The sequence below is a fragment of the Oncorhynchus keta genome, unplaced genomic scaffold, assembly GCF_023373465.1.
Source record: "Oncorhynchus keta strain PuntledgeMale-10-30-2019 unplaced genomic scaffold, Oket_V2 Un_contig_1184_pilon_pilon, whole genome shotgun sequence".
In the NCBI taxonomy this organism is placed as follows: Eukaryota; Metazoa; Chordata; class Actinopteri; order Salmoniformes; family Salmonidae; genus Oncorhynchus; species Oncorhynchus keta.
In genome coordinates, this window is record NW_026277646.1 from 1 (window position 1) to 14,453 (window position 14,453).

Here is a 14,453-nt window from a genome sequence, read left to right on the forward strand (position 1 = left end):
CTACCTGTCTCAACATGTCCAGTGGTCCTCAGTCCCCAGCTACCTGTCTCAACATGTCCCAGTGGTCCTCAGTCCCCAGCTACCTGTCTCAACATGTCCTAGTGGTCCTCAGTCCCCAGCTACCTGTCTCAACATGTCCTAGTGGTCCTCAGTCCCCAGCTACCTGTCTCAACATGTCCTAATGGTCCTCAGTCCCCAGCTACCTGTCTCATGTCCTAGTGGTCCTCAGTCCCCAGCTACCTGTCTCAACATGTCCTAGTGGTCCTCAGTCCCCAGCTACCTGTCTCAACATGTCCTAGTGGTCCTCAGTCCCCAGCTACCTGTCTCAACATGTCCTAGTGGTCCTCAGTCCCCAGCTACCTGTCTCAACATGTCCCAGTGGTCCTCAGTCCCCAGCTACCTGTCTCAACATGTCCTAGTGGTCCTCAGTCCCCAGCTACCTGTCTCAACATCCCCAGCTACCTGTCTCCTAGTGGTCCTCAGTCCCCAGCTACCTGTCTCAACATGTCCTAGTGGTCCTCAGTCCCCAGCTACCTGTCTCAACATGTCCTAGTGGTCCTCAGTCCCCTACCTGCTACCTGTCTCAACATGTCAACTAGTGGTCCTCAGTCCCCAGCTACCTGTCTCAACATGTCCTAGTGGTCCTCAGTCCCCAGCTACCTGTCTCAACATGTCCTAGTGGTCCTCAGTCCCCAGCTACCTGTCTCAACCTGGTCCTCAGTCCCCAGCTACCTGTCTCAACATGTCCTAGTGGTCCTCAGTCCCCAGCTACCTGTCTCAACATGTCCTAGTGGTCCTCAGTCCCCAGCTACCTGTCTCAACATGTCCTAGTGGTCCTCAGTCCCCAGCTACCTGTCTCAACATGTCCTAGTGGTCCTCAGTCCCCAGCTACCTGTCTCAAGCTATGTCCTAGTGGTCCTCAGTCCCCAGCTACCTGTCTCAACATGTCCTAGTGGTCCTCAGTCCCCAGCTACCTGTCTCAACATGTCAGTGGTCCTCAGTCCCCAGCTACCTGTCTCAACATGTCCTAAGTGGTCCTCAGTGGTCTCAACTCAATGGTCCTCAGTCCCCAGCTACCTGTCTCAACATGTCCTAGTGGTCCTCAGTCCCCAGCTACCTGTCTCAACATGTCCTAGTGGTCCTCAGTCCCCAGCTACCTGTCTCAACATGTCCTAGTGGTCCTCAGTCCCCAGCTACCTGTCTCAACATGTCCTAGTGGTCCTCAGTCTGTCTCAACAGCTACCTGTCTCAAGCTATGTCCTACATGTCCTAGTGGTCCTCAGTCCCCAGCTACCTGTCTCAACATGTCCTAGTGGTCCTCAGTCCCCAGCTACCTGTCTCACACATGTCCTCAGTGGTCCATGTCAGTGGTCCCCAGCTACCTGTCTCAACATGTCCTAGTGGTCCTCAGTCCCCAGCTACCTGTCTCAACATGTCCTAGTGGTCCTCAGTCCCCAGCTACCTGTCTCCTGTCTCAACATGTCCTAGTGGTCCTCAGTCCCCAGCTACCTGTCTCAACATGTCCTAGTGGTCCTCAGTCCCCAGCTACCTGTCTCAACATGTCCTAGTGGTCCTCAGTCCCCAGCTACCTGTCTCAACATGTCCTAGTGGTCCTCAGTCCCCAGCTACCTGTCTCAACATGTCCTAGTGGTCCTCAGTCCCCAGCTACCTGTCTCAACATGTCCTAGTGGTCCTCAGTCCCCAGCTACCTGTCTCAACATGTCAGTGGTCCTCAGTCCCCAGCTACCTGTCTCAACATGTCCTAATGGTCCTCAGTCCCCAGCTACCTGTCTCAACATGTCCTAATGGTCCTCAGTCCCCAGCTACCTGTCTCAGCTACCTGTCTCAACATGTCAGTGGTCCTCAGTCCCCAGCTACCTGTCTCAACATGTCCTAGTGGTCCTCAGTCCCCAGCTACCTGTCTCAACATGTCCTAGTGGTCCTCAGTCCCCAGCTACCTGTCTCAACATGTCCTAGTGGTCCTCAGTCCCCAGCTACCTGTCTCAACATGTCCTAGCTACCTGGTCCTCAGTCCCCAGCTACCTGTCTCAACATGTCAGTGGTCCTCAGTCCCCAGCTACCTGTCTCAACATGTCCTAATGGTCCTCAGTCCCCAGCTACCTGTCTCAACATGTCCTAGTGGTCCTCAGTCCCCAGCTACCTGTCTCAACATGTCAGTGGTCCTCAGTCCCCAGCTACCTGTCTCAACATGTCCTAGTGGTCCTCAGTCCCCAGCTACCTGTCTCAACATGTCCCAGTGGTCCTCAGTCCCCAGCTACCTGTCTCAACATGTCCTAGTGGTCCTCAGTCCCCAGCTACCTGTCTCAACATGTCCTAGTGGTCCTCAGTCCCCAGCTACCTGTCTCAACATGTCAGTGGTCCTCAGTCCCCAGCTACCTGTCTCAACATGTCCAACATGTCCTAGTGGTCCTCAGTCCCCAGCTACCTGGTCAACATGTCAGTGGTCCTCAGTCCCCAGCTACCTGTCTCAACATGTCCTAGTGGTCCTCAGTCCCCAGCTACCTGTCTCAACATGTCCTAATGGTCCTCAGTCCCCAGCTACCTGTCTCAACATGTCAGTGGTCCTCAGTCCCCAGCTACCTGTCTCAACATGTCCTAATGGTCCTCAGTCCCCAGCTACCTGTCTCAACATGTCCTCAGTGGTCCTCAGTCAGTCCCCAGCTACCTGTCTCAACATGTCCTAGTGGTCCTCAGTCCCCAGCTACCTGTCTCAACATGCCCTAGTGGTCCTCAGTCCCCAGCTACCTGTCTCAACATGTCCTCTGTCTCAACAGTGGTCCTCAGTGCTACCTGTCCTCAGTCCCCAGCTACCTGTCTCAACATGTCCTAATGGTCCTCAGTCCCCAGCTACCTGTCTCAACATGTCCTAATGGTCCTCAGTCCCCAGCTACCTGTCTCAACATGTCCTAGTGGTCCTCAGTCCCCAGCTACCTGTCTCAACATGTCCTAGTGGTCCTCAGTCCCCAGCTACCTGTCTCAACATGTCCTAGTGGTCCTCAGTCCCCAGCTACCTGTCTCAACATGTCCTAGTGGTCCTCAGTCCCCAGCTACCTGTCTCAACATGTCAGTGGTCCTCAGTCCCCAGCTACCTGTCTCAACATGTCCTAATGGTCCTCAGTCCCCAGCTACCTGTCTCAACATGTCCTAGTGGTCCTCAGTCCCCAGCTACCTGTCTCAACATGTCCTAGTGGTCCTCAGTCCCCAGCTACCTGTCTCAACATGTCCTAGTGGTCCTCAGTCCCCAGCTACCTGTCTCAACATGTCCTAGTGGTCCTCAGTCCCCAGCTACCTGTCTCAACATGTCCTACTGGTCCTCAGTCCCCAGCTACCTGTCTCAACATGTCCTAGTGGTCCTCAGTCCCCAGCTACCTGTCTCAACATGTCCTAGTGGTTCTCAGTCCCCAGCTACCTGTCTCAACATGTCCTAGTGGTCCTCAGTCCCCAGCTACCTGTCTCAACATGTCCTAATGGTCCTCAGTCCCCAGCTACCTGTCTCAACATGTCAGTGGTCCTCAGTCCCCAGCTACCTGTCTCAACATGTCAGTGGTCCTCAGTCCCCAGCTACCTGTCTCAACATGTCCTAATGGTCCTCAGTCCCCAGCTACCTGTCTCAACATGTCCTAGTGGTCCTCAGTCCCCAGCTACCTGTCTCAACATGTCCTAGTGGTCCTCAGTCCCCAGCTACCTGTCTCAACATGTCCTAATGGTCCTCAGTCCCCAGCTACCTGTCTCAACATGTCCTAATGGTCCTCAGTCCCCAGCTACCTGTCTCAACATGTCCTAGTGGTCCTCAGTCCCCAGCTACCTGTCTCAACATGTCCTAATGGTCCTCAGTCCCCAGCTACCTGTCTCAACATGTCCTAGTGGTCCTCAGTCCCCAGCTACCTGTCTCAACATGTCCTAGTGGTCCTCAGTCCCCAGCTACCTGTCTCAACATGTCCAGTGGTCCTCAGTCCCCAGCTACCTGTCTCAACATGTCCTAGTGGTCCTCAGTCCCCAGCTACCTGTCTCAACATGTCCTAGTGGTCCTCAGTCCCCAGCTACCTGTCTCAACATGTCCTAATGGTCCTCAGTCCCCAGCTACCTGTCTCAACATGTCCTAGTGGTCCTCAGTCCCCAGCTACCTGTCTCAACATGTCCTCAGTGGTCCTCAGTCCCCAGCTACCTGTCTCAACATGTCCTAGTGGTCCTCAGTCCCCAGCTACCTGTCTCAACATGTCCTACTGGTCCTCAGTCCCCAGCTACCTGTCTCAACATGTCCTAGTGGTCCTCAGTCCCCAGCTACCTGCTACCTGTCTCAACATGTCCTAGTGGTCCTCAGTCCCCAGCTACCTGTCTCAACATGTCCTAGTGGTCCTCAGTCCCCAGCTACCTGTCTCAACATGTCCTAGTGGTCCTCAGTCCCCAGCTACCTGTCTCAACATGTCCTAATGGTCCTCAGTCCCCAGCTACCTGTCTCAACATGTCCTAATGGTCCTCAGTCCCCAGCTACCTGTCTCAACATGTCCTAATGGTCCTCAGTCCCCAGCTACCTGTCTCAACATGTCCTAGTGGTCCTCAGTCCCCAGCTACCTGTCTCAACATGTCCTAGTGGTCCTCAGTCCCCAGCTACCTGTCTCAACATGTCCTAGTGGTCCTCAGTCCCCAGCTACCTGTCTCAACATGTCCTAGTGGTCCTCAGTCCCCAGCTACCTGTCTCAACATGTCCTAGTGGTCCTCAGTCCCCAGCTACCTGTCTCAACATGTCCTAGTGGTCCTCAGTCCCCAGCTACCTGTCTCAACATGTCTCCTCAGTGGTCCTCAGTCCCCAGCTACCTGTCTCAATATGTCCTAGTGGTCCTCAGTCCCCAGCTACCTGTCTCAACATGTCCTAGTGGTCCTCAGTCCCCAGCTACCTGTCTCAACATGTCCTAGTGGTCCTCAGTCCCCAGCTACCTGTCTCAACATGTCCTACTGGTCCTCAGTCCCCAGCTACCTGTCTCAACATGTCCTAGTGGTCCTCAGTCCCCAGCTACCTGTCTCAACATGTCCTAGTGGTCCTCAGTCCCCAGCTACCTGTCTCAACATGTCCTAGTGGTCCTCAGTCCCCAGCTACCTGTCTCAACATGTCCTAGTGGTCCTCAGTCCCCAGCTACCTGTCTCAACATGTCAGTGGTCCTCAGTCCCCAGCTACCTGTCTCAACATGTCCTAATGGTCCTCAGTCCCCAGCTACCTGTCTCAACATGTCCTAATGGTCCTCAGTCCCCAGCTACCTGTCTCAATATGTCCTAATGGTCCTCAGTCCCCAGCTACCTGTCTACCTGTCTCAACATGTCCTCATGGTCCTCAGTCCCCAGCTACCTGTCTCAACATGTCAGTGGTCCTCAGTCCCCAGCTACCTGTCTCAACATGTCCTAGTGGTCCTCAGTCCCCAGCTAGCTGTCTCAACATGTCCCAGTGGTCCTCAGTCCCCAGCTACCTGTCTCAACATGTCCTAGTGGTCCTCAGTCCCCAGCTACCTGTCTCAACATGTCCTACTGGTCCTCAGTCCCCAGCTATCTGTCTCAACATGTCAGTGGTCCTCAGTCCCCAGCTATCTGTCTCAACATGTCCTAGTGGTCCTCAGTCCCCAGCTACCTGTCTCAACATGTCAGTGGTCCTCAGTCCCCAGCTACCTGTCTCAACATGTCCTAATGGTCCTCAGTCCCCAGCTACCTGTCTCAACATGTCCTAGTGGTCCTCAGGCCCCAGCTACCTGTCTCAACATGTCCTAGTGGTCCTCAGTCCCCAGCTACCTGTCTCAACATGTCCTAATGTCCTAGTGGTCCTCAGTCCCCAGCTACCTGTCTCAACATGTCCTAATGGTCCTCAGTCCCCAGCTACCTGTCTCAACATGTCCTAGTGGTCCCTAGTGGTCCTCAGTCCCCAGCTACCTGTCTCAACATGTCCTAATGGTCCTCAGTCCCCAGCTACCTGTCTCAACATGTCCTAATGGTCCTCAGTCCCCAGCTACCTGTCTCAACATGTCCTAATGGTCCTCAGTCCCTAGCTACCTGTCTCAACATGTCCTAGTGGTCCTCAGTCCCCAGCTACCTGTCTCAACATGCCCTAGTGGTCCTCAGTCCCCAGCTACCTGTCTCAACATGTCAGTGGTCCTCAGTCCCCAGCTACCTGTCTCAACATGTCCTAGTGGTCCTCAGTCCCTCTCTCTCTCCATCAGTTCACCTCCCTCCCTCCTTCTCTCCATCAGTTCACCTCCCTCTCTCCCTCTCTCTCTCTCTCTCTCTCTCTCTCTCTCTCTCCTTCTCTCCCTCAGTTCAACTCCCTCCCTCTCTCTCTCTATCCCTCCCTCCCTCCCTCCCTCCTTCTCTCCATCAGTTCAACTCCCTCCCTCCCTCCTTCTCTCCCTCAGTCCACCTCCCTCTCTCTCTCCCTCCCTCCCTCCCTCAAGTGTGTCAGTTCAGGGGGTTCTGTACCACTCAGTGTGGGGTTGGGGTCTGTGAACAGTGTGATAGGTTCTCTGGTGACAGCCACACACAGAGCCTTTTAAACACACACACACACACATGCATACGCACACAGTAGAGTAGTGGTAGCTGGACTAAAACCCATCTGTCCCTGTAACACTACACTGGGAAACATGACAGACAGACAGACAGACAGAGACAGACAGAGACAGACAGAGACAGACAGACAGAGACAGACAGACAGACAGAGACAGACAGACAGACAGAGACAGACAGACAGAGACAGACAGACAGACAGAGACAGACAGACAGACAGACAGACAGACAGACAGACAGACAGACAGACAGACAGACAGACAGACAGACAGACAGACAGACAAGCTCGTTCTGTGTGTGTGTGTGTGTGTGTGTGTGTGTGTGTGTGTGTGTGTGTGGTAGCCTGACTAGCCAGGTACCCACCTGCCCTTGGCGCGGGTCTCTGGTACAGGACTACTGGTAGTGCTGATGGAGGGGGTCCTCAGTGCCTCTCCCGCTGCCCAGCCAGGAGGCGTCATTCTGGGGGAGTAGGGTCGCTCAGCCACCTCCCTACTACTGACCTCCAGGCCTTTAATAAACACCCCAGTGTTGCCGCGCCGCGCCGGCTCGCTCAGCGTACGCTGACAGGACCCATAGCGGGAGGAGTCAGGGGAGGCGGGGGCGGGGCTCTGGCAGTCGAAGCTCTGGGTCTTGCGGAGCGGGGGTCGGCGAGCAGGGTTAGGGGCGGAGCTCGGCTCCAGGGGGTCAGGGAGGGGGAGAAGGAGCAGGAGGAGCTACGGCCCTGCGCTTCAATACGAACCCCGTGGGACGACTCCTCGGAGGAGGTGCTACGGGTGAGGAGCTGGGTGGAGAGGGGGGTGAGGGGGAGCCTGTGCACCAGACCGTAGGGAGAGGAGGTTAGGGGTGTCTCCTGTCTGAGGCTGCAGGACGACTGAGCTGAGGCAGAGCTGGAGGTGGATGACAGCCTCTCTCTGACCCCCCACACCCCACTAAAGGCCTTTCTACAGGCGTGTGACACACTGCGGCTCCTCTCCTGTCCCACGTCGTTGTTAACGTCAGAGTAACGTCTGGGGGTGGCGTCCCCTACCCCGCCGTCCTTCCCTGCACCCGACGCGGGTGACTCTCCCGTGGGCAGGGCTCGCCTCGTCCTCAGAGCGACCTCCAGCTTCTTCTCAAACATCTGCTTGGTCTCCTGGCACTTGGACCAGGCAAACTTCCACTGTTTGAGGCCCTGCTCGCTCTTCATCTCCCCAGCCAGCTCCTTCATCTCCTGGAAGCGGGGGTCGGGGATCGGGGGGTGCTCCCGGCGGTACCCCTCCAGACAGCTGATCACCCCCTGGCTCTTGTCGGGCACCGTGCAGTCCTCCATGTTGATGCTGGCCAGGTGACGCATCCCCTCTAACGCCCACTCATACGCCTGGAGAGAGAGAAGAGAGGAGAGAGGAGGAGAGAGGAGAGAGAAGGAGAGAAGGAGAGAAGGAGAGAGAAGGAAAGAGGAGAGAGAGGAGAAAGAGAAGGAGAGAGGAGGAAATAGGAGAGAGAGGAGAGAGGAGAGAGAAGGAGAGAGGAGAGGAGAGAGAAGGAAAGAGGAGAGAGAGGAGAAAGAGAAGGAGAGAGGAGGAAATAGGAGAGAGAGGAGAGAGGAGAAAGAGAAGGAGAGAGGAGGAAAGAGGAGAGAGAGGAAAGAGGAGAGAGAGGAGAAAGAGAAGGAGAGAGGAGGAAATAGGAGAGAAGGAGAGAGGAGAGAGAAGGAGAGAGGAGGAAAGAGGAGAGAGAGAAGGAGAGAGGAGAGAGAAGGAGAGAGGAGGAAAGAGGAGAGAGAAGGAGAGAGGAGAGAGGAGGAAAGAGGAGAGAGAGAAGGAGAGAGGAGAGAGGAGGAAAGAGGAGAGAGAGAAGGAGAGAGGAGGAAAGAGGAGAGAAGGAGAGAGGAGAGAGAAGGAGAGAAGGAGAGAGGAGAGAGAAGGAGAGAGGAGGAGAGAGAGAGAAGAGGAGAGAGAGAGAGAGAGGAGAGAGAGAGAGAGGAGAGAGGAGAGAGGAGGAGAGAGGAGAGAGAGGAGGAAAGAGGAGAGAGAGGAGAGAGGAGAGAGGGAGAGAGGAGGAAAGAGGAGAGAGAGGAGAGAGGAGAGAGAAGGAGAGAGAAGGAGAGAGGAGAGAGAGGAGGAAAGAGGAGAGAGAGGAGAGAGAGAGAGAGAGGAGCAAGAGAAGGAGAGAGAAGGAGAGAGGAGGAAAGAGGAGAGAGAGAAGGAGAGAGGAGAGAGAGAGGAAAGAGTTAATCAGTAGTTGTCTTGAATGTTCCAAACTGATACGCCTGGAGAGAGAAGGAACAACAAGCCAGTCTTCTGATACATTTCACATGTTGGTCATTTAGCAGACACTCATATCTAGATAATTACAGTCAGTGTGTTAAACTAAGGGGGAGGGAGGGAGGGAGAGGGGGGAGAGAGGGGGGGAGGAGAGAGAGAGAGAGGGAGGAGGAGGGAGGGAGAGAGGGAGGGAGAGAGAGAGAGAAAGAGAGAGAGAGAGAGAGAGAGAGAGAGAGAGAGAGAGAGAGAGAGAGAGAGAGAGAGAGAGAGAGAGAGAGAGAGAGAGAGAGAGAGACAGAGAGAGAGAGAGAGAGAGCCAGTCACCTCAACAGGCCTCAGGAGACTAGTCACCTCAACAGGCCTCAGGCCTGTACTAGTCACCTCAACAGGCCTCAGGCCCCCATACTAGTCACCTCAACAGGCCTCAGGCCTGTACTAGTCACCTCAACAGGCCTCAGGCCCATACTAGTCACCTCAACAGGCCTCAGGCCCATACTAGTCACCTCAACAGGCCTCAGGCCCATACTAGTCACTTCAACAGGCCTCAGGCCCGTACTAGTCACCTCAACAGGCCTCAGGCCCGTACTAGTCACCTCAACAGGCCTCAGGCCCGTACTAGTCACCTCAACAGGCCTCAGGCCCATACTAGTCACCTCAACAGGCCTCAGGCCCATACTAGTCACCTCAACAGGCCTCAGGCCCATACTAGTCACCTCAACAGGCCTCAGGCCCATACTAGTCACCTCAACACAGCTCAGTGGCTCTAGTCACAATGGGCCTGGTCTTCACACGTGTACTAGACAGGAGACGAGGACAGGCCTCAGACGAAGAGAGGAGACGAGGAACTCTTTAAAGAGACTGAACTGACACACAGACTGAAAGACTCCTCTCCTCTCAGGGTGAGGATGGTCAGGGACAGAGACAGACTCCTCTCCTCTCAGGGTGAGGATGGTGGACAGAGACAGACTCCTCTCCTCTCAGGGTGAGGATGGTGGACAGAGACAGACTCCTCTCCTCTCAGGGTGAGGATGGTGGACAGAGACAGACTCTCTCTCCTCTCAGGGTGAGGATGGTGACAGATGATGGACAGAGACAGACTCCTCTCCTCTCAGGGTGAGGATGGTGGACAGAGACAGACTCCTCTCCTCTCAGGGTGAGGATGGTGGACAGAGACAGACCTCTCCTCTCAGGGTGAGGATGGTGGACAGAGACAGACTCCCTCTTCTCAGGGTGAGGATGATGGACAGAGACAGACTCCTCTCAGGGTGAGGATGGTGGACAGAGACAGACTCCTCTCAGGGGTGGGTGAGGATGATGGACAGAGACAGACTCCTCTCCTCTCAGGGTGAGGATGATGGACAGAGACAGACTCCTCTCAGGGTGAGGATGATGGACAGAGACAGACTCCTCTCCTCTCAGGGTGAGGATGGTGGACAGAGACAGACTCCTCTCAGGGTGTGGATGATGGACAGAGACAGACTCCTCTCCTCTCAGGGTGAGGATGATGGACAGAGACAGACTCTCTCCTCTCAGGGTGAGGATGGTGGACAGAGACAGACTCTCTCTCCTCTCAGGGTGAGGATGACCTCAACTCTCCTCAGGCCAGGACAGAGACAGACTCCTCTCCTCTCAGGGTGAGGATGGTGGACAGAAAGAGAGGTATGAAGAGGTGAGGGGTCAGAGAGAAGCCCTCTCCGCTCTGTAAACAAGAAGAAGAAGCCCTCCACATGTGTGGAGGAGCTGGGAGGTCTGACCAGTCAAGACCCCCTGTCTACACACACACACACACACACACACACACACACACACACACACACACACACAGGCACACACACACACACACACACACACACACACACACACACACACACACACCTGTACACACACACACTCACACAGGCCTCAATGAGCTCTAACAAGCTGTCAAAGGCCTCTGTCACGCTTGATGAGAAAGACATGCTGAGTCTTGACAAGTTAACAGCTCATTTAACTACCCAGAATCCATCTCATTTAACTACCCAGAATCCATCTCATTTAACTACCCAGAATCCATCTAATTTAACTAACCAGATTCCATCTCATTTAACTACCCAGAATCCATCTCATTTAACTACCCAGAATCCATCCCATTTAACTACCCAGAATCCATCTAATTTAACTAACCAGAATCCATCTAATTTAACTACCCAGAATCCATCTAATTTAACTACCCAGAATCCATCCCATTTAACTACCCAGAATCCATCCCATTTAACTACCCAGAATCCATATCATTTAACTACCCAGAATCCATCTCATTTAACTACCCAGAATCCATCTCATTTAACTACCCAGAATCCATCTAATTTAACTACCCAGAATCCATCTCATTTAACTACCCAGAATCCATCTAATTTAACTACCCAGAATCCATCTCATTTAACTACCCAGAATCCATCTCATTTAACTACCCAGAATCCATCTCATTTAACTACCCAGAATCCATCTCATTTAACTACCCAGAATCCATATAATTTAACTACCCAGAATCCATCTCATTTAACTACCCAGAATCCATCTCATTTAACTAACCAGAATCCATCTAATTTAACTACCCAGAATCCATCTCATTTAACTACCCAGAATCCATCTCATTTAACTACCCAGAATCCATCTAATTTAACAGACCCAGAATCCATCTCATTTAACTACCCAGAATCCATCTCATTTAACTACCCAGAATCCATCTCATTTAACTAACCAGAATCCATCTCATTTAACTACCCAGAATCCATCTCTCAGTACCATCAACATGTTGAGGGTTCATGGACCAACAGAAGACTGTCTATAGACTGTGTGAATGACCAGACCAGGACATTGATACAGGACCAACTACAGCTTAATATCTGACTGGGAGAACAGTCTCTAGCAGAAGAGGATCCTCTGAACCAGACATATTGGGGGGTCTTTCAGCTGAATATCTGACTGGGGGAGAACAGTCTCTAGCAGAAGAGGATCCTCTGAACCAGGCATATTGGGGGTCTTTCAGCTGAATATCTGACTGGGGGAGAACAGTCTCTAGCAGAAGAGGATTCTCTGAACCAGACATATTGGGGGTCTTTCAGCTGAATATCTGACTGGGGGAGAACAGTCTCTAGCAGAAGAGGATCCTCTGAGCCAGGCATATTGGGGGTCTTTCAATTGTAAATCAAGTCTCTGTTGAATCAATCTATTCAACACTCTCTAAAGCAAAAACAGGTGAGATGAATGGCACCCTAGAAATAGTGCACTACTTTTTAACCAGGTCCAATAGGGTGGACAGGGAGCCCCCATTGGCATCTGGTCAAAAGTAGTGCACTATGTAGGGAACGAGGCCATTTGGAACGCAGACCATCTTGGGGTGTCTGAGCTCTTGCTGGTTACTGGTCTCAGTGTATAGACGCTGGCTAGGGTCTGACAGGAGGTTAAGGCAAGATCAAACACTCACTGCTGTGACCCCAGAGGGAGAGAGAAAGAGAGAGATAATCGCTTAGGGGAGACCTGATGCCGAGAGAGGCCACCCGGGCCCCTGGACATTCCAACAGCCCTCTAGAAATTCCTCTCTTCCTCTGAACAACTGACCCTGCTGACAGAGAACACACACTCACTCTCTCTCCTGTCTCTTTCTCTCTCTTTTCTCTCAGGGTTCTCCTCTCTCTTTCTCCCGCTCTCTCTCTCTTTCGGTCTCTCTGTCTCTCTCCCACTGTCTCTCTCTCTCTCTCTCTCTCTCTACTCTCTGTCTCTCTCTCTTTCCTCTCTTTTCTATGTGACCCCTAGGTGCAGTTTCCCAGAGATCTCCTCCCCTGGCCGGGTGTATGTGATGGGGAGGTGTGTCAACTACCTCAGCGTGACCTTGCAGGGGTGTGTCAGAACGCCTCAGCGTGACCTTGCAGGGGGTGTGTCTAACTACCTCAGCGTGAGGATTACAGGGGGTGTGTCTCTAACTACCTCAGTGTGACCTTGCAGGGGGTGTGTCTTTAACTACCTCAGCGTGACCTTGCAGGGGGTGTGTCTAACTACCTCAGCGTGACCTTGCAGGGAGGTGTGTCTAACTACCTCAGCGTGACCTTGCAGGGGGTGTGAGGGCCACAGCACTGAGACACTAACGCTACTAACCATAGCCCTGATCAGGTCAGAGGTCAGAGGTCACTAATGGGTGACAGCACAGACAGAATCCGGTGTCATGAAAAGGGGAAACCAGTGGAGCCCAGTGGTTTACTGATCTCCTCTACTATTCATATGTGAAACCAGTGGAGCCCAGTGGTTTACTGATCTCCTCTACTATTCATATGTGAAACCAGTGGAGCCCAGTGGTTTACTGATCTCCTCTACTATTCATATGTCAAAACCAGTGGAGCCCAGTGGTTTACTGATCTCCTCTACTATTCATATGTCAAAACCAGTGGAGCCCAGTGGTTTACTGATCTCCTCTACTATTCATATGTCAAAACCAGTGGAGCCCAGTGGTTTACTGATCTCCTCTACTATTCATATGTCAAAACCAGTGGAGCCCAGTGGTTTACTGATCTCCTCTACTATTCATATGTCAAAACCAGTGGAGCCCAGTGGTTTACTGATCTCCTCTACTATTCATATGTCAAAACCAGTGGAGCCCAGTGGTTTACTGATCTCCTCTACTATTCATATGTCAAAACCAGTGGAGCCCAGTGGTTTACTGATCTCCTCTACTATTCATATGTCAAAACCAGTGGAGCCCAGTGGTTTACTGATCTCCTCTACTATTCATATGTCAAAACCAGTGGAGCCCAGTGGTTTACTGATCTCCTCTACTATTCATATGTCAAAACCAGTGGAGCCCAGTGGTTTACTGATCTCCTCTACTATTCATATGTCAAAACCAGTGGAGCCCAGTGGTTTACTGAGCTCTACTATTCATATGTCAAAACCAGTGGAGCCCAGTGGTTTACTGATCTCCTCTACTATTCATATGTCAAAACCAGTGGAGCCCAGTGGTTTACTGATCTCCTCTACTATTCATATGTCAAAACCAGTGGAGCCCAGTGGTTTACTGATCCCTCTACTATTCATATGTCAAAACCAGTGGAGCCCAGTGGTTTACTGATCTCCATTTAACTACTATTCATATGTCAAAACCAGTGGAGCCCAGTGGTTTACTGATCTCCTCTACTATTTATGTCAAAACCAGTGGAGCCCAGTGGTTTACTGATCTCCTCTACTATTCATATGTCAAAACCAGTGGAGCCCAGTGGTTTACTGATCCCTACTATTCATATGTCAAAACCAGTGGAGCCCAGTGGTTTATTGAACTACCTACTATTCATATGTCAAAACCAGTGGAGCCCAGTGGTTTACTGATCTCCTCTACTATTCATAACAAAACCAGTGGAGCCCAGTCTTATTGATCTCCCAGAATACTATTCATATGTCAAAACCAGTGGAGCCCAGTGGTTTATTGATCTCTACTATTCATATGTCAAAACCAGTGGAGCCCAGTGGTTTACTGATCTCCTCTACTATTCATATGTTAAAACCAGTGGAGCCCAGTGGTTTACTGATCTCCTCTACTATTGATATGTCAAAACCAGTGGAGCCCAGTGGTTTACTGATCTTCTACTATTCATATGTCAAAACCAGTGGAGCCCAGTG

At 52.4% G+C, this 14,453-nt stretch overlaps 1 protein-coding gene and 1 long non-coding RNA gene across 7 annotated transcripts in view; both read right to left on the bottom strand.

Annotated features, from left to right (window-relative positions):
* Positions 1-929: 929 nt before the first annotated feature.
* Positions 930-5,298, bottom strand: LOC127917631 (uncharacterized). Of its 6 annotated transcripts, none has more exons than XR_008097633.1 (5): positions 5,275-5,298; positions 2,727-2,766; positions 2,524-2,563; positions 2,122-2,397; positions 930-1,012 (listed from the first exon to the last, which is right to left on the bottom strand). It is a non-coding gene; the product is annotated as an uncharacterized LOC127917631 (long non-coding RNA). The 6 variants fall into 6 exon arrangements; XR_008097630.1 differs by lacking the exon at positions 930-1,012 and adding an exon at positions 1,499-1,747; XR_008097632.1 differs by lacking the exons at positions 930-1,012; positions 2,727-2,766; positions 5,275-5,298 and adding exons at positions 1,499-1,747; positions 4,837-4,939.
* A 1,635-nt stretch (positions 5,299-6,933) lies between these two features.
* Positions 6,934-14,453, bottom strand: part of LOC127917632 (puratrophin-1-like) — an 85,487-nt gene continuing 77,967 nt past the window's right edge. Inside the window, exon 4 of the mRNA XM_052500674.1 lies at positions 6,934-7,921. Within this exon, the coding sequence (XP_052356634.1) occupies positions 7,115-7,921 (807 nt within the window). The 3' untranslated portion in view covers positions 6,934-7,114. The remainder of the gene's footprint in view (positions 7,922-14,453) is intronic.